Here is a 24812-nt window from a genome sequence, read left to right as displayed (position 1 = left end):
ACTGGAGCAAAACCTGCGGAAAAATCCCCTGTAAAGCAAAGCCCAGCAGGGAGAATAGCAAAGGGTTAAAATCCTTTTGATTGACGTTGTAGCCTCCGGTGCCCCGGGCTCAGGCGCGCGCCATTGGCCGCCAGGCACAAGGCCTGGCGGCCAATGGGGGGGCGCGGTCCACGAGCGGTGCCGCGTGTCTCCTCCTCCCATTGGCTGAAAGTTACTGTGGGAAAGAAAGTTTGGGAAGTTTCACACGAGCCGTTCGCGTGCAGTCCCAGATATATATAGAGGCCGCCAGGGCCTGGGGATCACACAGGATCCGGAGCTGGTGCAGATAACAGTGGAATCCCCCGTCTACCTCTCTCCTTGGTCCTGGAATAGCGCTACCGGTCACCAAGTAGCCATAAGATATTATAATAAACCCTCAGCACTTGCTCAGTAGTTTTGTGAAAGTCTCCAGTGAAAGGGACATAAACAAAACAATTTTTTGTGTGAAGGACTCCAAAAATAAAATTCTCTAGGGATTAAAAAAAAAAAAAAAAAAGCAACAGAAAATGCCAGCAGATATAATGGAGAAAAATTCCTCGTCCCCGGTGGCTGCTACCCCAGCCAGTGTCAACACGACACCGGATAAACCAAAGACAGCATCTGAGCACAGAAAGGTAAGGGCAGTACCACTATCTCTCTGCAGCCCTAAGAAATTAAGTCGGGGTTGGGGGGCTCCTTTCTTCCTTTAAACTCCGGGGTGAAATGGCAGATCCCATGGGAACTCAGGGCTCTATTTTTATTTCTTTCCAGTCATCCAAGCCTATCATGGAGAAAAGACGACGAGCAAGAATAAATGAAAGTCTGAGCCAGCTGAAAACACTGATTTTGGATGCTCTTAAGAAAGATGTAAGTGGGCAATGCTGCTTTTTTTTTTTTTTTAATTAAAACAAAATACTTTTTCTTAGATACTCAACGTGAAACCCCCTCGCTGACGGGATCGTCCTCGCTGGCACTGCATTCCCTGAGGCGGGAGGGCCGGGCCCCTCCCGGGTCTAGGGATGTCGGCGCCGGGACCGGGGGGCCGAGGGGGGGGTGTGTGGGAAGGAACCACAGCACACCGAGGCGGCTGGCGGGGCTCTCACTTCACTGCCTTGCCTCTTCTGTGCAGAGCTCGCGACATTCCAAGCTGGAGAAGGCGGACATTCTGGAAATGACAGTGAAACACCTCCGGAACCTGCAGCGGGCGCAGATGACGGGTGAGGGCGGCTTGCCGCGAGTCCCCCTCTGCGGGCGTCCCTTTCGCCCCGCGGTGATTTCTTCCAGACTTCCGCCCGTGGTTGTGAGAGGCATTCAGCTACGTTTTACTGCCTTGGCTCACTCTTGCGTTCCCACGGTCTGGGGCTTATTTATAGCCACAACTCCAAGTTGTTACTGTTCCGGAAAGGGAGGGAGGGAGGTTGTAGCGGCGAGGGTGGCGGGCGGCTTGGCAGTGGGGGAAGCTGGTGCCGACGAAAAGACTCAGAACCGTGGCGGGTCTGGGGGTCATCTGGTTTAGCACTCCCCGCTTTCCTATTACAGAAGGGAAATGAGGCCCGGTTGGCGGGGCCGGGGTGGGGGGTGGGGGGGAGGTGGTGGTGGAGGGCATTGCCCAAGGTCACATCGCGCGCACGGAGGATAAGGGGAGGATGTGAGGCTGTATGGGTTAAAATGGAGCGACCAGGAATGGAGAGGCACCGCCTCGGTTTCGGTCGCCAAGCTGGTGTGGAGAGGTGGACGATTTTTCTAAACAACCTCCCTCTAGCCGGGGGCAGTTCCGCGGGCGGGTGGTCAGGGAGGAGCACCGCGGGGACCTCCCAGGGCGGAGGCGGTGGCCTCGGGGCCAGGGCCATTGGGTGACCCGTCTGTCTCCTTCTGGCCCGCAGCCGCGCTAAGCACAGACCCGAGCGTGCTGGGGAAGTACCGCGCCGGCTTCAGCGAGTGCATGAACGAGGTGACCCGCTTCCTGTCCACGTGCGAGGGCGTTAACACTGAGGTGCGCACCCGGTTGCTCGGCCACCTGGCCAACTGCATGACCCAGATCAACGCCATGACCTACCCCGGGCAGCCGCACCCCGCCTTGCAGGCGCCGCCGCCGCCCCCGCCGGGACCCGGCGGCCCGCAGCACGCGCCGTTCGCGCCGCCACCGCCGCTCGTGCCCATCCCCGGGGGCGCGGCGCCCCCTCCCGGCGGCGCGCCCTGCAAGCTGGGCAGCCCGGCTGGAGAGGCGGCTAAGGTGTTCGGCGGCTTCCAGGTGGTGCCGGCTCCGGACGGCCAGTTTGCCTTCCTCATCCCCAACGGGGCCTTCGCTCACAGCGGCCCCGTCATCCCAGTCTACACCAGCAGCAGTGGGACCTCCGTGGGCCCGAACGCAGTGTCGCCTTCCAGTGGTCCCTCGCTCACGGCAGACTCCATGTGGAGGCCGTGGCGGAACTGAGGGGCTCAGGTCACCCCTCCACCTAAACTCCCAACCCACCTCTCTTCCCTCGGGATACACAACAGGAACTTGGACACTGGGAGAGAAGAGGACTTTTGTGATTAAGTGGTTACTTTGGTTTTTTTTAATTTCTAAAAAGTTACTTTTTGTAGAGAGCTGTATTAAGTGACTGACCATGCACTATATTTGTATATATTTTATATGTTCATATTGGATTGCGCCTTTGTATTATAAAAGTTCAGATGACATTTCGTTTTTTACACGAGATTTCTTTTTTATGTGATGCCAAAGATGTTTGAAAATGCTCTTAAAATATCTTCCTTTTGGGAAGTTTATTTGAGAAAATATAATAAAAGAAAAAAGCGTGAAGGCTTTTATGTCTTAGAACTGATTATTTCAGAATATGTGTAAAAAAAAAAAAGTTATTGGCAGAATTTGGATTACACGCAACCTGAGAATTCAGTCATTGGCCCTTTTGTTATTAAAAGAACATTTTTAACAATCCATCAAGCCTTTACCAACCCTCCACGAACTAAATTCCACTAAATTTGCAAGAACTCATCTATTATGGCTACTCTAATCAATTTGTGGTCAATCTCCTCAAGGATTTCAGAATTTTTTTAGTTGCAGTTCAGTCCCGGTTCTCACACTAGCTCCTCTGAAGAAGATAGAACCAGACTGAAGTCATGAAGTTAATCAGTAGAGTAATGTGTGCCCCCAGCACCTTGAGAGAGACCCCTGCAGCACTACTATCCTGGGAAACACATGGACACCCAATGTAAATGGATGCAGCCTCAGCCTTCTAGTGTTGGAGCCTGTTTAATTAGGCAATACTTAGGTGCAGCTACACATTCCCTTGTACCAGCCTCTAAAAGTTTGAAATGCCTCTCTGCACCCTCTTCAAGCAAGCTGAGAAGGTCAACAGATTCCTTCTGCCAAGGGACAGCTAGTTAGACTCCCAAGTGGAGCCCAAGTCCAGATGATTAACACCAGACATATGTTTTTGATAAGTTTCTGCGCTTGGCTCTAATAGAGAAAGCATGTGGAGGCCGCTCTGGCAGGCACACAGGCCATCTTCCCTTTAATACAAACAGCAAGCGACCCCTTCGCTTGGTCATGCCCCATTTCCAGGCAAGATGTGGGCTCCAGATAGAAGCAAAAGGGTTGTCTCGGGTTTCAGCTCACATAACCCTCCTTAACAAGTCCTAACTCAAAGCGGACAGCTTTAAACTGTGCCAGGATCTGCAGGGAATTTCTTCCAAATCCCATCACAAAGGCTTGTCAGATTTTGTCAGATTTGGCCAGGTGTTTGACTGCATCCAGGTGTTGGGGAAATGAAAACCACGAGCCCTGCGAGACCAGACACATCAGCCGCGCTGTGGGTCTGGCGGGCGCGCCCTCCTCCCCCACTGCCGGCCAGTCCTCCCGGCCCGGCCCTCCCGCCGGCCTCCCCTCATGCCCCTTCTTTCAGAACTGCTTCTGGGAGGAGAAGGATGAGGCGGGAGAAATCAATCTTTGAAGCCTTCCTAACAAAGATAAAGCCAACGATTTTCTGCCTTGTTTCAAAAGCTTTACCTCTCCCCCGCCTTGCTCTGGCCTTTCCCACAGGCCAGTGTGGAGAGCCGCTCTATCACAGGAATGATCTAGCAGACAGCAGTTTTCCACCCAAATACCTTCGATCCAGCTTCGGACCCACAGGGAAAGTTTTCAAAGATAGTTCGTAAAATTTGGCTCCTACTTGCCTCCTTATGTGAAAGGTATCCGACACCCACCTCCCAAAATACACACACATACACACACTCCTCTTTACCATACCATTTTCCCATGATTTCCCTCTTGTTTAAACACAAACATAATAACAATTGCTCTATTAAGACACTCAACACAAGGCTAAATGCTTCATTTGGCAAATCTGTCCCGGCCCCACTAGAAGTCCTTAACTGTCCTGACATAAATAATGGAGACATCAGGGTCTCATTTTTACAAAAATACATTTATATTCTTTAAAAAGTCACACACACACACGTGCAATCTCTACACCAACTTTAAACCCATCTTTCCCTGTGCTGAAGGGGAACGACTGAAATAAATGAATTTTTATTGGTATCAAAAATGCAAAGATCTTGGAGGTGGGAATTAACAAATTTAAGGAAAAGCAGTAAACAATTGTTCATTTGATAATTTGATAGTCTTGTTTCCCGGATTTGGGGAACTCAGATGAGGCATTTGTTCCTGTACAATATGGGCATAAGGGGGACACCCAGGCCTCTATGGGAATTTCAGGCTCCTCTGCCAGCTACACAACTAAATTGACTGTGTCACTTTGGATGAGTCATTTCCCTTATCTGGGACATTTCCAAGTCCAGTGAGTGGGTTTATTTCCAAGACCTTGTGCCCTCCCGCACCCAGGTTGTTTCTGGAGTAAGTAGTTTGGGGATTAGGGAGAATGAAGCTTCAAAGACGATTGCAATCTTGCTCACCCCCCACCGTCCTACCCGGATCCCTGGGGCCTGGCCTAGTTTACGGCCTGAGACACACCCAGCAGCCCCTCTCTGCCGCCCCGGGCAGTGCCGATGGCTCCCGGAGATAAGGCCCAGCTCCAAGCTCCACGTCCGGATGCGGGCCGCCGGCCTCCGCCGCAGTGCGATTATCGTCTCAATGGAGACCCTCCAGGGTCCCGGCCCCCCGCGGTCTCTGGCAGCATCCGGAGCGGGAAAGGCGCTGAACTGGAAGGGGAGCTCTCCCGGTCAAGACGCGAGCCTTCTCTAGTGAATAAACGCGACTCCGAGGCGCGCCCCCTTCTCGCGCCCCATTTCACCCCCACGTGTTTCTGGAGCGGGGACCCAGGGGTTAAATTGGACCCCCTCATCGTCACCACCGTCCCGGGAAACCTGTCATTAAAGTCAATTAACTTTTCCCACACCCCTTGGCTGGTAACAACCCGCTGCTAGCTTCCTCCTCGGTTCCTAAGTGCAACCAGATGGGCCGCCGAGCTGCCCCCGCCGCGCGCCCGCCGGGGCGGCCCGGGGGTTCCAGGGAGGCCGCCGGGGCCCGCGGCCCGGGCGGGAGCAGGCCAGGGCGGCCACGCCGGGCCAGCCCCGGCGGCCCTGCGGCCAAGGTGGTTTGCTTAGCAGGCCTGGCTGCTTTCTGGCAGGAAATGAATAGCTCCCAGATGAGCTCAGGCAACCTGAGAGGTCGTGAGAACGGCGCGAACCCCCGCCTGTGCAGCCGGCAACCTGCCAGGCCGCGGGGGGAGCGGGCGGCGGCGGCGGCGGCGGGAGGCCGGGAGGCCCGGCGGGCGGGCGGGCGGGCGCGCGGGCGGGCGGCGGCAGGGGGAGAGGGAGGAGGGAGCCGCTGACACACGAGCCCGCGCCCGCTCCCGCTGACAGGCAGGCAGCCGCCCGCGCCCGGCCGCCTCCCCCGCTTCCCCCGCCCCAGGCCCCAGCGCCTCCCAAGCAGCAGGCCTTAGCCGCAGAAATGCGGCCGCCCGGCCCCGCCAGGGCCTGGGGGTGGGGCGGCCTGCCAGTGTTTTTCCAGTTCCCCCGGTAGCTCCGGGCCGCATTTAGAAGCCGGGGAAACTGGGCCGAGGCCAGTGTCAGGGCACCAGAGGCCCTCGCGGCCTGCCGAGCACTGCCAAGCGTCAGGCCAAGCCAGGGCAGGAGTGGGTAGGGAGGGGGGGGAGGGGGGCGGAAGGGGGAAAGGCATCTCAGCCCACACCGGCGTCCCAAAAAAGAAGGAGCCACCAGACAGGGACTCTAGACTCTTAAAAAAAAAAAAAAAAAAAAATCTCATTTCTAAAAACCCTGAGCACCTACTAAGTGTCTGGCAGGCCCGAGGCAAGCGCTACAAAGATAGGACTAATCCCCACACAGCCCCTGCCCTCTGAGAGCTCTGGTTTAGCTAGGAAGATAGACAAACATTCAAGTGACTCATCCCGGGGATGATGAGGTAAGTGCCAAAAATGAACTTTAAACAAAGGGCACCTAAGAACAGAGAGATTAATTCTGATTTGAGAGGAAACCAGGTAAGTTTTGCAGGGAGTTGGCACTTGAAGCAGAGAGGTGAAAGATGAGCTCAACGGGAAGAAAAAGGAGGACTAGGAAGGTGAAAGAAAAGGCAGAGATAGGTAAATATTTAGGTCCAGTTTGGGGAAATTTCAGGAAGGATGCCATGGTTGTCCTATTTAAATTTTCAAATATATAAATTGGCTTAGAGGTCAAAAAAAAAAAAAAAAAAGGACCAAGCTGTCTGCTTTAGTCCTTGGTTTATTGCAGAATAGCCTGGGGGTTAAGTGCACATGATCTGGCTTCAGATTGCTTAGGTTGTAAATCCAAGGCAGATTAACTTCTCTGAGCATCCTCTGTAACATGGGGCTCATGGGGTAGTATTTCATAGGGTAGTGAGGATAAAATAAGTATAAATGCATGTAAAGCATTGAGAATGGTGCTTGGCACTGAGGCCTCCGTGCACATCAGCTAGTAAGATTCCTGAGCAACCATAGTGAGGCAGGGGTGTTCGCCAAACTAGCAAGCCAAGCCTGGACTTTGCCCAGTGATTTCAGGGACTGCTTTTAATTACACCAGGCCCCAGGTGAAAGGACCACTGCCTCTTCCTTAGTTTCCAGATTTCATGTACTCATTCAATAATTACTGAGCCAGGCACTATGGGAATAAAGGGAGAAGAAAGGTGTGATCTCTACAGTTATAAAGCTCTGTCTGGTAGCCGAGACAAACCAGTAAAAAAAAAAAAAAGAATAATAATAATAATAATTGCTCTGTGTTAAATGCCATCAAAGTGGGGTAGCATGCACTGGTGGTACAAAAGAAGGGTACATGTCTTAGCAGGTACATTGTTGGTCCTCCAAATTAGAATTAATCTGTGAATTTTTGTGACCACAGACATTGCCGGCACAGTAGATAACTATCAAATTCCACCTAAGAAAAGTGATTGTCAAATGGTTAATTTCAAGATTAACCATTGTATGATACTAATATCTTCTGAATGAGCACAATCACCTTGATGTGGTCAAGGAACTGGTTCCAAAGTGGCCCTTACCCGTGAAATGCTGAGCATGTCCCCTTGAGTCTCTGGGCTTCGGTTTCCTCCCTGATAAGGTGAGAAGGTTAGACCGGAAGTCTCTACGATCCTTCTCAACTCCCTGGTCTGTGCTTCTCTTTCCTCAGCATTTTGACACACGCTCTGTGGCTGTAAGAACCTTTATCAGGCATATTTCAAAACTTTTGACCAGGGCGTAGGACGATTTTACAACCAAGTATTTTCATCTGCAGTTAAAGACATGGAAGCAAACTCCAAACAGACGCGCATTGTATTTCCACTGTTGTAAGCAAGTGGGCCACACGTTAGTTTCTGGAGACCGGCCATGGGATCGAGAGTCGCATTCACTGCGTGGCACATCAGAGGAAGACTGCATCTGACAGGATTTGCTCACATACCTGCTCCTAAGACCCCATCCTTTACTGTAATATCTTGTCATCTTCCTGGGAAGACAGAGTAACAAGAATTAAAAATACCACCACATTCCCTCTTGATCCTAAAAACTCGCTTCCCATACTTCTCACTTGCCCACTTCTTTTCTGGGGGAAAAAAAAAAAAAGAATGTGATCTGTTGTTTATCAGGACTCCCTCCATTTAGGAAACATAGTTCCCTAACTGGCTAGAATTTTTCCACTAGTACACTTACTGAATTAAATAAACTTACTGAATTAGTCTCGTTAAACAAGAATGTCAGTCTGAATTAGTGAAAAGTCTGAATTTTAACTATCCAATAGGGAGAGCAGTAAACTTTGCAAATCCTTGTAGTGAGTCTGAATTCATAGTTTACAAAAGCACTTGCTCTCCTAAAACTAATGCATTAAAGTCATTTAAAGAATGTATTCTCCCAAACAGGTTAAACATGAATCTTGCAAAATTATACTGTAGTTGAGCCTTGAACAACTCAGGCTTGAACTGAGCAGATCCACTTATATGTGGATTTTTTTTTAATAAATACAGTAGAGTACTATAAATGTATTTTATGTTTCTTATGATTTTCTTAATAGCATTTTTTTTCTCTACTTTACCATAGGAATACAGTATATAATACACATAACAAACAAATATGTGTTAAGCAATGGTTTATGTTATGACTAAGGCTTCTGGTCAACACTAGGCTATTAGTATTAATAGTTAAGCTTCCAGAAGGCAAAAGTTATATGCAGATTTTAGAATGGGAGGGGGGGGGTGCTACCACTCCTGCATTGTTCAAGGGTAAACTATATAAATCTTTCTTTATAGTAAGAAAAAGAGCTAGGATTGCAACCCAAGTAAGTACTTGTAGCCTAAATTAATAATAAGGCTTTACTGTAGCTACTCTATGTCTGGATATGCTTCCAGTCATAATTTGCCTCTAGTCAAGCAGAGATCAATGCATTTTCCCCTTTAAAATTGCAAGTATCACTTAATGACAGCAATGTTATTTACGGAATACTATTTGTAACTTACTATGTTATTATTCACAAAGGTGATCTGATTTCATGTTAATTTTCCTTGTTTAGTCACCCAGGTGAGACATGACATTTGTAAGTCCTGCTTACAGAAAACTCCAGCCTAGTGAAAAACTCCTGGGGTCCACAAATGCCAGCATCCAAATTGTTATGTTTCCTCCTACATAGTTTCTCTTCTCTCAGCTTTTCCCCCTTAGCTATAAAATCTATCCTTATGGCATCAAAATGTGTAACAGGAATACGATTCCTTAACAGGGGCAGGGGAGGGCAAAGACAATGTCAAATTAGTTTCAGAAGCAACTGCCACGTATGACATTGAGGAGTAAAAGTTAAATGGAAAAGTGCTGAAGGCATTTCTTCATTTTAGTGAATGCCAACAGATAGACGGGCTCAGGGATGGGATACAAAATGTAAAGGAAGGCTTCCCACATACCAGATTTGTGAAGAAGAAATACTCTTCAACACTCAAAGTTATTCTTTCCTGTGTTCTGTTCCATAATTAGGGCCCCTATGATTATTTTTATACAAATAAAGTCTTGCAGAATCAAACAGCTATTTCCCTTAAAACTCTGCATAACAAAGTAATTGTGGAATTGGCCATAATGCCTTGCAGAGGAGAACAAGCCTCTAAAAAACTCTGAAACTAGGGGCACCCGGGTGCCTCAGTTGATTAAGCGGCCGATTCCTGGTTTTAGCTGGGCTCATGATCTCATGGTTCGTGAGATGGGGCCCTGCATCCAGCCCCATGCGGAGCTCTGAGCTAAGATCATGGAGCCTGCTTGGGATTTTCTCTCTCTCTCTCTCTTTCTCTCTCTCTCTCTATCAAAATAAATAAATATAAACATGAAAAAAATACTGAAGTCTCATTTGTGTTATCTTTGTTTTCTTGTTTGGGGTAGGGGTAGGGGCAAGATGGGTTGCTCAGGTTGGAGGGGCGTATGATACATGGTCCTCTAGAGAACTCTGAAACTAATGTGATGTCTTTGAGATTTCATGGTAAGTTCAAAACAGAAGGTATCCACACAAAGAAGAGATGTTTTGAAACAGTTCAATGCCAGGAGCCTTTCAAAAAGGCTAACAAAGTTTTCTTGCCACAGGACTCCCTTATCAAAGACCTAAGGCCATAGCCATATTTACACAGGCACATTGGTTTAAAAAGAGAAGTTGGATTTCAAAACAATCCATTTGATAGCCATCCAATCTAGCAATCAGTTTCTAACCCAATGGTGGGCTGAATTCAACTTACTTTTTAAAAGCCAGCTTTTTATGTTTAGCACACAGCCTCTGGCGTGGCTCCAGACCCCAGCTTTGTGCTTTCCCTGCTTTGCTGGGACCCCCCCTCCCACCCCCACCCCAGCCTCTCCACTGTACTCCCTGGAAATCTGTTCTGTTTGCAGTAAATGCCCCTCTACCTGCAGTCTGGGTGTGAACCCGCTCGTTGCCTGGTTCTGCCTTTCTTTTGAGCCTGCTGGATTAATGACTCTTCATTTTCCCCACCCAGGGTGCCTGGGCAGGAGGGGGGGTTGGTGAGGAGTGTGCACTCCTGGGCTGGGGGGTGGGGTCCCCAAAGTCAGGGTTTGTACCTGGGCGGGGAGCATGAATGATCCCATGGGCTGTGAGTGAGGACACAATCTCTGACTCCCTAGACCCTTGGCAAACCACGTTTCCTCCTTCGGGTAGAAGTCTGTCCTTGGTGGCATCCAGCTCTCTTTAATCTCCGTTCCTCCTCCTCTCTACTGACTTCTTCCCTCAAGCTTGCCTTCACCTGGCTGGTCCTCCCTCCTTTCTCAGGGACCAGCTCTGATGCTTCCCTCCCCCCTTCGTGGAAGATGATGGTCCACAAAATTATCTGCTTTTATTCCTGACTTTTTTCTTTTTAATATCATGCTTGGTACACTATGGCAACTCTTTCTATTTGTTTATTTTTTATTTTTTTTAATGTTTATTTTTGAGAGGGGGGTGAGGGGGGAGAAGGAGGGAGACAGAGGATCTGATGTGCTGACAGTGGAGAATCCCTTGTGGTTCTCCAGCTCGGGAACTGTGGGACCAAGACCTGAGCCAAAGTCGGACACTTAACCTTAACCGACTGAGCCACCCAGGTGCCCCTTACTCCTGACTTTCAACCTCCCTTGCCCTTTTTACTTTTTTTTTTTCCTCAGCATATCAGCACATTTATTTTTCCACAGTTAGAGCCAACTTCAAGCTTAAACCTCTCTCCACCTGCCACTTCTCTCTCCCTTCTCACCACGGACCCCTGAAACCTCCCTCATGGTCTCAGCTGTCTTGCTCCTCTCAGGGCCACCTTTCTCAGCCAGACTTTTGTGTCCCCCTCTCCACAGAATGCTCCGGCGGGGGCAACTCAGTGAACAAACCAGATGGTCACTTTTCTGTCTTTTCCTCTGTCCAACAGTTTGTGAGGTTTTGACCGGGTACAGACTCCATCCATCCTTGAAACTCCCTCCTTTCTTAGCTCCTGGGGCACCTCTTCCTCCTGACTTCTTCCAACCCATCTGGCAACTTCTCAGCACCCATCATTGTATTCTTTCCTTCCACCTGCCCCATGAAGGTCGCGCCCCTGACAATTCTATCCACGTCCTGCTTCTCTTGTGGCTCAGCCACCCATGGCAGTGATTAGCATCTGCATGAAAACCATCAGATCTGCTGTCTCCGATCCAGATTTCTTTCCTGAGCTCCAAACCATCGACCCCATTGCCTACTGGACATCTCCACATGGAAGTCAGTATGTCTCAAACCCTGTGCCTGGGAGATGCCCAACCCTGTCTCCCCAGGCTCAATGTGACTTCCACCGTCCCACCCACCTATCTCCTCCCTGAGCATCAGGGGTCACCAGGAACTTCCCCTCAGGCCTCCCTGTCTTGGGAATTTCAACCCCCATTGTCAATGCTTTTGTGCAGGAGTTAGGGGGCTTTTGCTTTCCCCTCGTCCAGACTGATCTCCTTGCCCTCAGTCACACCCGCCTCCAACCCATCAGCCATACCCCGTCATACAGCCAAGCAACCACATCTCTGTGAGAAAACTTCCAAAGGCTTCCTATTGCCTCCACAACTGAGAAACTTGTGTGATTTGCTCCCAGGCAACTCACCTGCCTGAGTCTCTCTAGGAAAGCTGCATCCTGCCCACGCACCACTCGCATGAGAATCAGCTTTAGTGCCTCAAGCTCTCCATGCTCTCTCTGCCTTCTATCCCTTCACACACGCTGTCCTGTGCTGGGAGTGTCCCACCTCCACTTCTCCATCTAGGGACCTCCTACCCTATGTGTCCTGCAAGACTTTGCTCAATTCACCTGCTTCTAGAAGGTCATCCAGATGCCTCTAGTTCCTGGCCCTGACCCCTCTGGCACTGTCCTGGGGCCTCTCACACAGCACTGATGATACTGGATTATAGTGTCTGTTTCTCTGTCTCCCCAGCCCAGACTGGGCACATTTTGGAGGCAGAAACAACATATATTTCTGTACTCCCAGCCTGTGGCACAGTGCCTACCATACGGAAGACATCCAGAAAGCTATATGCTAGCATAGTAAGACGCAGGATATGAATACAAATAAAAACGAACGTTTGAATAATACTTCAAGGTTCACAAAGTGTTTTCAGAAACACCTTCTCATTTGATCCCCAAAGCAAGTAAGACTGGTCATGTTAACCTGATAGCAAATGTGGATAATTAGTCTCAAAGATAGTAGTTGGTCTGGCTAAGGAGGCAGCTAGAAAGTAACAGAGGTGGGTCTCTGGAACCCACATCTTCTGGCTAGAGGGCTATACTTGTCTCATTCTCTGCAGCAATGGACAAGACTGAGCCCCACTGTCTAAAGCCTGTCTCTGTGGTTTCATGAGTACCCCTTCCCTGCCAGCTTCCAAAGGAAGCCTAAACTCAGTCTCCACGGTGCCTGCACTTTTGCTACATATGTAACCAGAACCAATTTGGAGCAGCTGGAAATCGGTTCTCCTCACTCCTGCTTTGCTGCCTTAATACGCATAACTAAAATCTCTCAGAGCTTGAGAACTGGAGGTTCCTTCCTTCCTCTGGTCTCCCAAGTGTCAGAGAACTAATGCAATTGAAGGCAAGTTTTTGTAAACCTAAAAATTAATGATTCTCAGCACAAATGAATTACCAGGAATTTTTCAGAATCAAAAATTCTAGGGGCACCTGGGCGGCTCAGTCGGTTAAGCATCCAACTCTTGCTTTCCACTCAGGTCATGATCTCACTGGTCTGTGAGTGTGAGCCATATGTCTGGCCCTGTGCTGACAGCGAGGTGCACCTGCTTGGGATTCTCTCTCCCTCTCTCTCTGCCTCTCGTTCGCCCGTGTGTGTGTGTGTGTGTGTGTGTGTCTCTCTCTGCCCCTCACTCACCCATGTGTGTATGTGTGTGTCCTTCAAAATAAATAAATAAACTTTTTAAAAAACTCCATAGGGGGAATTGGAAAGTAAATCCCCAACTTTAAGAAGTAAGGAGAGCATCAGATTTTGAAGATCAAATTTGTGTGGCTGGTTTGAAAACGAGCTATGCTTTAATAGGTGAATGAGTCACACTGTGACCCAGAGAAACCAGTGGGGGAGAAGCACAGAAGGGTGTAACAAGTGATTCCAAAGTGCCAGCTACGGCTGAGGCCACCCCCAGAAAAGTCCCTGATTCAATACAGTTGTTTGCTACAAGATCGATCCAGGTACCTGTAAGCAGAACGTCCCCAAGAAGCAGTTGCTGCCTTTCTAGATATAATATGTTTGGGCTTTTCTTTCCCATGTGTGGCCGCCGGTGTTCTGCATTCAGTTTTGTGGTAGTCTAAAATGAGCACGTATTACCAGAGGGGCTTCTTTAGAGGAGACGCTGGCGTCCATTCAGGTTGCCTGGAGCTCCGGACACAGCACCTGCCGTGAGCAGCATCCCACGCCAGTGCGGGGCACTGGCCCACAAAGCAGCTCCCAGTTGGGACTGGCTTAGTCAGTCAGTCATCGGGCATTACTGCACTGCCTCCTCTGTGTCAGGCACTGTTCCAGGCACCAGGGTTTCTGCAAGGAACAAGATAGGCGAGGTCACGCCACATATTCCCTCCCTTTGATGAGAAGACAATAAAAAATTAAATAAATAAATAAATAAATAAATAAATAAATAAATAAAGGAGAGATTGTCAGCTCACGGTAGATACTGAGAGGAAAGCTAAAATAGGATGCAGTGCCCAAAGGAGACCAAAGTGGGGCTAGGGTCTAATTCAGAATGGATAATCAGGGAAGACGTCACTTAAGAGGTGACCCCCGAAGCCCTGAAGGCCAGTAAAATAAAAAGCCCAACCCGATTTCGTGGGCCTAGTCAGGGAAGACAGAAGATGTTACTCTGGCCGGCCTGGGCAAGGTCTATAAATGGCTGATCATGGCACCCAGGGCCACAAATAGGGCAAGGGCCAGGCTGCCCCCACCTTGCCCCCCGAGGCAGCCTTTGTCTTTGCTTGTCTTCCCTTTGTCCTTGCCTCCCACCACCCCCTCCCTCCTTTTCCTACCTCCAGGCACAGCCTCGGACCCCAGCACACCTGCTTGCCCTACCAGGGGTCCACTGACACCTGCCCAGTTCTCAGGACACTGTTAATACCTGTTAATATCTGGTTTGATGAGTGACAAGAGACCCAGGAAAGGCTGAGTCTTTCTGAGACTGGGTCTCTTTCTGAGACCCAGAAAGTGACTGAGTCACTTCTCCCAGTGGGATCCCTTTGTAAAGGACTGGGAAGTCCTCTCTGTAACCCTGTGAATAAGCCGCACAAAGCTACCCATTCCTTAACAGGTTCCTCAGTGCACCCACGGCACCCACTCACAGAACTAGGCTGGGAGGGGAACACACTGCAATTGTCAGAGTGGCTGTGTTAGGGAAGGAGAATGTGGGTGGGTTTTTTTTCCTTTCCCCGTTTTCCAAACACTCTGTAAAGTGGTTATGCCACTTTGATAGCTGAAACGTTCATATTTTTAGACAACAGCTTAGAGAAAATATTTTTCTTTTCTGAATGCCGGCTATCCTAATAATTGGAACAGTTCAGCTCAGCATTTAGTTATTATCTTCCTGAGTCCTGAGTGTCTTTGTTGGGTCTCTCAGTGCTAGACTGGTGCACAGAGAATATTGGGTGCTTTTCTCTGCATCCTCTGCTAAGATCAGCCCAGGGCCCACCTGGCAAGTGGTGCTGCTCAGAAAACATTGCTGGGCCCCTTTGGTCATGCAACAGGATTGAGTCAGCCTCGGGGCTTCAGCCTGAGGACCGAGGAGAAGGCTCCCCACCTTCTCAGCCCTGCCTGACCAGTGTCGGGGTCTGTGCTGACAGCTCAGAGCCTGGAGTCTGCTTCGGGTTCTGTGTCTCCTCCTCTCTCTGCCCCTCCCCAGCTCACCCTCTGTCTCTCTCTCTCTCTCTCTCAAAAATAAGTAAACATTAAAAAAAAATTTTTTTTTTTTAAAGACTACACGTAGAGAGAGAGGTCCTGCCCTCCCAGCATCCTAGCTGAGGCCAGCCTCCCAGCCATCACCACCAAGGCACCACACATTTGAGGGCGCCATCTTGGATGTTGCAGCTGGTGGAGTCCCAAGAGGCCTGCCACATGGCCAACAGTATGTGGAACAGAAAAGCTGCCCAGCTGAGCCCAGTCACCTCACACGATGATGGGAGATAGAGAATGTTGTTCTCTTAAGCCTATAAAGCTGGCCCCAAGTAAAATGAACCCAATCTATTGATAAGACAAAGCTGAATTCATTGCTTCTTATAGTAAGAGAGAACACCTACCAAAGCTTTGTCCCTCCAAGAGGGGAGGTAAGGTCAGAATTTATTGAAAACTGGGAGCCTGGTTTCAGGCAGTCTTTCTGTGTGGAGGTGTAATTGGGATTGGGCAAGGATCACCATGTGACAATCCAAAATTGGTGGAAACAGCAAAGCAAGGATTTCCAGCCAAGCAACTCAGAGAATCTCAGGGCACAGACCATCTGTCGATATCTCCCATTGAAGAGTTGATGGGACATTCCTTTGATGAACAGATGAACCATTTCCCTGGGCACAAGACTCTTGGAGAAATACAGTCATACGAATGAAGCAGAGGAAAACTAAAGTTCTGCTAACGAAGGCAGAGAAATAGCATGAAGTCAGGTTAAGACAGAAAACAAGATGTGGTTTATGTTCTCAGTGTCCAGGCTGGCCAGTGTCAGTTCTCAAGCCACTAAATTTGGGGGTGGTTTTTACACAGCAAATAACAATCGAGACAACTCCCCAACCCCTCCTCCTCTGAACGTTTCTGTATTTCACATCATCAATATTTATGACACACGCGTCATGTCCGAGGAACAGCCCTAGACACTGGAGATACAAAGGAGAATAAGACAGGGTCCCTGTTTTCTCGGAGCTTAAATAGTAGTCAGGAAGAGATAGAAAAACATTCAACAAAACAGTTAGCAAGGTCATTCCCATACAGATGAAGGGCTCTGAGGAAAATAGAAGGGCAAGGAGATCGAGGTCTGCTTCAGGAAGGAAGTAAAGCGGTTTCAGAAACAGCGGTCAAAAGAAGCTCTCTTGAGAAGGTGGCATCTGAGCTGGATGACGTGTGAAGGGTGGAAGGATCCAACAGGTCAAGGGCTCGGGAGAGAACGTTACAGGCAGGGGCACGGTCAGGACCAGGTCCTCGAGGCAGGGAAGAGACTGGCGTGTTGGGAGACCAGAAAGGCCGGCTTGCCCGAGGTGTGCAGAGCAAAGGGAGTGTGCCCCACATTGAGGCCAGAAAGGCTGGCAGAGGTCAAATCGCATAGGGCCTTGACGATCACAGTGAAGAATCTGGATCTGAATCGAAGCGTAATGGGAAACCACTGGAAGGGCACTGCCCGAGAGAGATCGAACACCAGCCACGTGGGCAATTTTAAATTTTCTAGTAGCCACATTGTTTTTTTAAATTATGTATTTGGAGAGAAAGAGTGAGAGCAAGCGGGAGGAGGGGCTGAGAGAGGGACAGAGAGAATCCCAAGCAGGCTCCCCACTGTCAGCACTGAGTCTGATGCAGGGCTCAAACTCAAGTGAGATCATGATCTGAGTCAAAATCAAGAGAGGGACGCTTAATCGACTGAGCCACTCAGGCGCTCCCAGTGGCCACATTACTTTAAAAAAAAAATGGGGAGCCTGGGTGGCTCAGTCGGTGAAACATCTGACTTCAGCTCAGGTCATGATCTCACGGTTTGTGAGTTCGAGCCCGTGTCGGGCTCTGTGCTGACAGCTCAGAGCCTGGAGCCTGCTTTGGATTCTGTCTCCTTCTCTCTCTGACCCTCCCCACTTGTGCTCTCTCTGTCTCTCAAAAATAAATAAATGAAAAAAAAATTTTTAAGTGGAATTAAATAATAATATTTAATAATAATAATAATAAATAAAATATTAATAATAATAATAATAAATAAAATATTAATAATAATAATAATAATAATATTTTATTTAACCCTATAATATACCCCAAATATTATTCCAACATGTAATCCACATGCAAAATTATTAATGGGATATTTTATGTTCTCTTTTGGTACTTAGTCTTGGAAATAGGTATACGTGTTATACTGAGAGCACATCTCGATTCAGACTAACCGCATTTCAAGTGCTCAGTAGACACGGGGGGCCAGTGGCTACCATTCTGGCCAGAGTAGCACTTGAGGATCTAATAGTCCTCCCCAATATCCAGGCTCAGAACTGTCTTTTATTTCTCCCTTCCTGTCACACCTGCCTGCCATCACCATCCACCAAGAGCTCAGATAATTCTATCGAAATCCCGTCATCTTTACCCCAGCTAGAGGGTCTTTCCTCTTTTGCACATCAGCCATTGCTACATCCTCTGAACTGGGCTTTACTTCCAACTGAACCCAACTCCCACCTTCCCCCTTCTCCCCTTCAGAATCTCCCATAGCCTTCACTGCCCATGAAGTTCAAACTCCTTCGGAAGGCCTACAAGACCCCTCAAAAAGACCCCACCCCTCGTTTTAGCCTGCTTTCCCACCACACCCTTTATATGACACAGTTAAAACCCGGCTTGGTCCACTTCAATGCATTTTGCTACAGTAACTTAGGCAAGTTATGTTATTTTATTTCCCAAATTATCCCTAACCACCGTGGAACAATGACAGTCAAACGTTGAAAGTTTTCAGGATTTGGTTCCATCTGTTATTTTCCTTTAATAGTAATTTTCCTCTCTGTACGACATTTTGTATTTTTTTTTCTGATTCGAGGGTTTTTATTTTGTAAAGGTTTCTTTCTTTCTTTCTTTCTTTTTTTTTTTTTTTTCTTTCAAAGGTAATTTCAGTGACCTGCCACATTTGGATATGAGTTGCCTGTGTGTTACTTAATTTCTTGTTCGTTCTTGTCCCACGAGCCAACCCTTAGCAAAACTGCAAATGTGGCAAATGTAGCTAATCAGGCATCACATGATGTGTGTGTGCGTGTGTGTGTGTGTGTGTGTGTGTGTGTGTGTAAATCTTTAGGCTAAAGTATACTTAATTGTATTTTGAGCAACCTATGACATCAGTTGAAGTTACAAAAAACACTATGGGCTATAACAAGTCCAGGCTGGGAATCTCTAAACTCCTCCTTGACTTTGGTTATGACCTTATAAGAGCATCTTAGCTGCCATCTTTGAAGTGTGGTTGAAAGCCATTCCTCGTGTTTTTCTTTCTGCCTTTGATTGAAACGTTTAAGTAACTGAATATGTATTTTTGCAGACCCTGGTCCAAAAGAGCCATCAAAACAAAATCCACATGATGTCTCCATGCCAGTGCCTGTCACCCAGCTGCTCTTGACTGCGTGTGGATGGGAGATATTAACTCCAGAATTAGACCGGAACTGAGTCATGCATTGTTATTGGAGGAAGCTTGTGCTTGCGTGTCTGGAAATTCATATTAAAAGGCAAGGGGCTCACCAGCCTATTCCAGCTGTCGTCCCCGATGCCTAAGACTTACCTACTAACTTGATCTGGTTTGATTTTAATTGGGTTTGGGAGCCTCCTTCAGTCCTTTGACTATATCTGAGTATAAATGCAGGTCTAATAGCAAACACCTTTGCTTCTCTTACAGGCACACAAAGTCACTTCTCCTTGCCACACCACAGGCTTCAGGGCTTGGCCGAGAAAACCCACAACCAAAGGTCATAAAGCTCATGGCTCCCCAGGCTGCCTGGAGTTCTGGTCTCCATCCTTTTCTGCCTGCCCCCAACACTCAACTCTGACTGAGCCCCTACTATGTGCTGCCACCGTGGAGAAACACATGAATGAGACACTGGCCTCTCAGTCTCTGGGGAGGTTAGGTGTAAGTAAAGAGTTTCTTCTAAGGGGCCCCCTGAGGTGATTCATGCAAAACACATGCTTCTTTTTTTAAAAGGCTGGGGATTCCAGGCAGGTTGGGAGGTGAGAGCAGCTGGTGAAGTAGAGAAGAGGTTACAAGAGGCTCCGGGGCTGAAGATAATTTCAAAAGAGAGGGCAGAGAAAGGCCAGGTCTGACTGGTTCCATGTGCTAATGAGTCATAGCCATCAGTCAATGTCATCCAGGAAAAGCTGCCTCTTCCAATCCCCTGGATGAGGACAGGTGGAGCCAGAAGGACCTGACCCGGAGATGGTCCCTGCTCCAACTCATGATGACCTTGGCAATGTCACTTGCCTTCCTTTAACTGTTTCTTTATCTGTAATTTGGGAGCATTGGACCATATGGTCCTAGGGGTCCTCCAGCTTTGAGACCAGAATCCCCTGAATTGCTCTCCCAAAACGCCTGCTGCCAAATGGGGGTCAGTATGGGCAGACCCTGTGAACTGTGGAATATTTATGTCAGCGTCCCAGTTAGATGGGTATGATTCGTGAGTTGCAAGTGTACTTTATCTGCCCCAGAACACAGAACCCCCCCTTCAACTCTCACCCCTCCACCCTGGTTCCCAGGCTCGGCCCACTCTCGATTTCTGCTTCTTCCAGCTCTTTCTACGCCCCTCTCTATCCGATTCATGTTTTAATCATTCATTCATTCGTTCAACAAATGTGTTTAGCACCTATTATGTACTGGGCACTAGATCGGGCACCAAATCTATGCCAAGCTGTCTATAGCGGAAAAGGAGGGAAGACAGGGAGAGTGTCCGGAACACTGGGCTCTCCTGTGCCATCAGGCTGGTCCCAAGAAGCTGATGTTGGGCTCTCGAGTTCTGGGGAGGGCCCTGTCCACTGAGTCGGGCCCTGCTGAAGCAGCCTCCATTTTCTGTATTGTCGCCAGATGTCTGGAAGGGAGGATGAGGGCAGTCACCGCACACGGGGTCCCAGCACACTTCAGACCAAGCATTCCAGACTGCTCTCCCCTCACATCACAACCCCTCAGTGCACAAGAATTCGCTTCCCCTTTCTCTCTAGTTTAAGCTGTTTCAATCCCTTTGGCCTCCTTGCACTCTGCTCTATTTGGGTGTGTTGATGGGCCCACAGAGGAGGCAAGTGACCCCCCAAAAGTGGAAGGGCATGTGTGGTCACGACAAGCAAGTGAGTAGGAGGCCTTGGCCCATCAGCAGAAGACTGAAGTGACAGAAAGAAACTGCGTTGGGGGTGAGAGAAGGCCCAGGGCTTGCCGGAGGGAGGCCCCTGGCACAGCCTGAGGCTTGTTGAGTAATCTGGGTTTCAGGGTTCAGGTTACCTGACAGCAGCTGGCATTTCTCGGCCACCTCCAAGTCACTTTCTTGGAGCCACAGGGAGGCTCTTTATTTGCTTGGAACTGGGAGAGCCTGTTACAGAATCTAACAGAGGCTCAGAGCTGGAGTAGCTACCTCAAGGGAGATTGGGCAAGCTCCCCGGGCCACGGCCAGGGCAGGCAGACCTGGGCCTCTGCTGGGGTGCAGGACCTCCCACTGTCCCCGGCCTGCCCTGGAGACTGACACTCTTGTGGTGAGAGCTGTCGCCTTTCCTTTCTGGCCTTTGGGAGGCCACACCTTACCCTCATTCTTCTCTGTCCCAAGAGCGGTCAAGTCTGGAATTTAGGAGGTGGTGAGGGCAGAAAGGAGGGGAGTCCTGAATAAGGAACCCAGGGCAGCCCAAAGTTGTCACACCTCCGAATGCAAGAAGAAAGAATGCTCCAAGCTGAGGTGGGGAGGTCTGTTTCAAGGCAGAAATGAATTGGGGTGGCAAAGCGGGGTTTACACCTTTACAGAATTGTCAGGGCAAACCGAATCTTTCCTCCCTCTCCACAGCTCGATCAGGACTCAGCCTGAGGGGCACCAGATCTCAGCTTCTCTCCCTCCCCTCCGCCTCCTTCCTCTCTCCACCCCCTCCTCTCCCCCCCCTCCCCCCTTTCCCTCTCCACCTCCCTCTTCTTTTGCTTCAGGGCTTTGCATTATCATTTGCTGAGCTCCCCAGGACCTGGTATTTACTTCAGCCCCAGCTGCAAACCTTCTCTCTCACTCCAGGAATTGCATAAATAAACTACTGAGAACAGAGCCCTCCTCACCACAAACAGCACACGGGCTTCTGCTGGGCTTCTGCTCCGCCTCTGAGGCTTTGGACCAGCTCCTGGGAGGGGCTCCTGCCCGGTGACAGGTACCCACACAGCCTGCCTGTCCCCTACAGGCAACCCTGGGGACCCCCTCGCCTCCCACGTGAATGGGCAGGGCTTGGTGGGGTCAGAGTCACCCCTCCCCCCCCCTCCGGTCTGAGCTGGGTCCGAGGCAAGGCTTCCCTGGGGGGGGGGGGGGGGGAACCAACCACACAACTCAGTGACCTTGAGAAAGTTATTTTAGCCTCCACAGACTTCCCTTTCCCTGCTTTAAAATAGATCAGAGATTTATGCTTCTTAATTCACAAAGGAGCCGCACGGAAAAAGACTGATTTGTTCTGAAATGTTCTGGTTTCCCGAGAAGAACCCAAGGTTCCAGCCGGCACAGATACACGTGTACACACACGCATGACGCACAGATCGGTCCACACGCTCCAGCTACATCGGTTCACGGATTGGGCTATAATGCCTCGCGCCAGGGATATCATTGCATGCACTGCTGGGGCCTCTGCAACGTTGTGCTTGGAATAAAGTTAATGTTCGATAAATACTGACTACATGAATGCACTTGACAAATGTTCCCTGCATCCCTTCCTTGTGCCAGGCAATGTGTTCAGAGTGTAGGGACAGCCTTGGCTCTTGAGGGGCTCACAGTCCAAGAGGGAGACACGCACATAAATAAACACAGCCCGTAGCGAGTGTTAATGGGAGACAGGACAGAAGAGAACACAGGGCACAGTGAGGCTCAGGAGAGAGAGAGTTCAGCCCTGCCCTGTGTGGGGAAGGAGGACAGGGGAGTGGAAGTTCTGAGCGTGGAAAAGAGGGGCGCTCATCAGTCAGACAAGACAGAGGTTCCCTCTTCCAACAGAGGCAAACATGTTCAAAAGCACTGAGCCCTGAAATAGCATGGCAGAGTCAGGCCACCAAGAATTATCCCTAGGGCAGGACCACAGGAGGATAGGAGATGAGCAGGGGAGGGGAGAGGCCAGATAAAGAAGGCTGGATCCCATAGGTCATCATGTCCCAATATTTTCCAGTGATTCCTATACTCAACTTAAACATCCATCTTAGACCAATAAAGGTAGTAGTCTTACTTTTTCTCTGCTGATTGAGAAAATATATAAGCACGATGGACGTACAAACCCCCTGCAGTAACTCTAAGACCCCCTCCTCAATGCCTGGTTCCACACCGTGGCCCATATGTTGGAAAGCATTACTTAGGGGGTCCACATTACTTCTCATCCAGATTGGCTCACTCTGGAGAGTGAATGGGGTCACTATGAATAATTGCACCAGAGGCACAAGGAAGAACTAGAACTATTTGGGGCCAACCAGGATGCATGGTCGCATTGGCTAACGATGTTGGGCTGCCGTTGAAGGGTTCTTTAGAGTGAACGGTGTGATCGGAGATATTTTATTGGAATTGAGTTACTCTTCCACTCTTACTTTTTACAAAACAGTGGGAGGAAGAGGAGAGGCATGGTTCAGATGGTCTTGGAGGCCCTTTCCAGCTTTGGCATTCTATAAATCTGTGTTCGGTAGGCATTTGAACAGTGAGAAGGGTTGGATAAAATGTAACCTCAAGGAAGTTTTGGGGGTGGCCTGCAATTCAACCTAAACCGTGAAGATCATACCAATATCCTGTGTTTTCAGTTGAAACCCAATGAAAGTGCCCAAGAAAAACACTCCCAAGGAAACTCCACTCATTCACCCATCCAGGAAGGGAAAGGCAATGCCCATGAAAACATTCCACTGAAATTAAAGCCCTACTGCCAGGCAGCCTCTCCCACAAGTCCTAACCCTCCCTTCCCCTCTTCCTCCTCCTCCGGCCTCTAGTGCCCGGCAGGTAAGATATGATTGGATCTGTAGCAGGATGTGAGCTTGAAGTGGTTCAGTTGCTGCCATTGGTTCAACTCCAGTGACAATCCCATCTCTCTTAAAAACCCTCTCTCTGAAAACACACACACACACACACACACACACACACACACAGAGAAAAACAAAAAAACTTCACAGGTCCTCATCACCTAGAAAATTAAGCACAGACTCTTCAACCTCCATTTCAAAGCCCTCTACAAACTGAAGACAACCCATTTTTCAGCTGTGTCTCCCATTGTATTCTTTACACGCCCTTTCTCACAACCTAGTTGGAATTCTTGCTCAACGTACTTTATATTATTCTCTCTAGGTGCTCCCTCAGGTTCCATCTACTCCCTACTTATCAAATTTCTACCGATAAATTTCATCTCTTCCATGAAGCTTATCCTCCCTCCTCTCTTGCTTCCTGTTTTTCAAGTTCTTTATTTTATTTTTTTTTTAACGTTTATTTATTTTTGGGACAGAGAGAGACAGAGCATGAACAGGGGAGGGGCAGAGAGAGAGGAGGAGACACAGAATCCAAAAGTCTCCAGGCTCTGAGCCATCACCACAGAGCCCGACGCAGGGCTCGAACTCACGGACCTCAAGATCATGACCTGAGCCGAAGCTGGACGCTTAACTGACTGAGCCACCCAGGCGCCCCATCAAGTTCTTTAAATACTTCTCTTCCCAGATACTTTGTACTGTACTTCTAAATAAAGGTGTAATTACCGAGTATCTCTCTCTGAATCCTCTCTCATAAGGAGCTGATGGCGAGTGTGGTTTAAAGAAGTTTAGACCCTCGTCTGTATGTACCCCTACTAGGCTAGTTCTGGCCAATTTAGAAACACAAAGAAGCTTGAATAGCCAAAACGCTTTTGAAAAAGAACAAAGTTGGAGATGTATACACCATCTTATTTCATTTTTTATTTTATTTATTTATTTTTTAACGTTTATTTATTTTTGAGACAGAGAGAGACAGAGCATGAACGGGGGAGGGTCAGAGAGAGGGAGACACAGAATCCGAAACAGGCTCCAGGCTCTGAGCTGTCAGCACAGAGCCCGACGCGGGGCTCAAACTCATGGACCACGAAATCATGACCCGAGCCGAAGTCGGCCGCTCAACCAACTGAGCCACCCAGGCGCCCCAACACCATCTTATTTCAACATCTATCTAAAAGGCACGGTAATCAAGACAGCATAATATTGGTATATCAATGAGCAAACTGTCCAATGGAACATTACAGAGAATCAAGAAGTGGACCCCGCATACATTCAATCGATTTTTGACCGAGAGGCAGAAACAATCGGATAAACAATGCAAAAAAAAAAAAAAAAAAAAAAAAAGGAACTTCAATCTATACCTTACAACATATTCAAGACATAACCTGTGATAGATCTTAGGCCTAAATATAGAACCAAAAACTACAAAATTTCTTAAAGAAACAGAGGAAAGGAGTGCCTGTGTGGCTCAGTCAGTTAAGCGTCTG

At 48.8% G+C, this 24812-nt stretch overlaps 1 protein-coding gene across 1 annotated transcript; it reads left to right on the top strand.

Moving 5' to 3' along the window:
• The first annotated feature begins 289 nt into the window (after positions 1–289).
• HES1 (hes family bHLH transcription factor 1) lies at positions 290–2703 on the top strand. Its single transcript, XM_042955199.1, has 4 exons — positions 290–653; positions 790–885; positions 1148–1235; positions 1902–2703. Exons 1-4 carry the CDS (start codon positions 546–548, stop codon positions 2450–2452), a joined length of 843 nt encoding a protein of 280 aa, XP_042811133.1. The 5' UTR covers positions 290–545; the 3' UTR covers positions 2453–2703.
• Positions 2704–24812: the final 22109 nt, after the last annotated feature.

This window comes from Panthera leo, chromosome C2 (genome assembly GCF_018350215.1).
Source record: "Panthera leo isolate Ple1 chromosome C2, P.leo_Ple1_pat1.1, whole genome shotgun sequence".
NCBI lineage: Eukaryota > Metazoa > Chordata > Mammalia > Carnivora > Felidae > Panthera > Panthera leo.
Note: the sequence above shows the minus strand (reverse complement) of the source record. Positions and strands in the feature narration are given on the sequence as shown.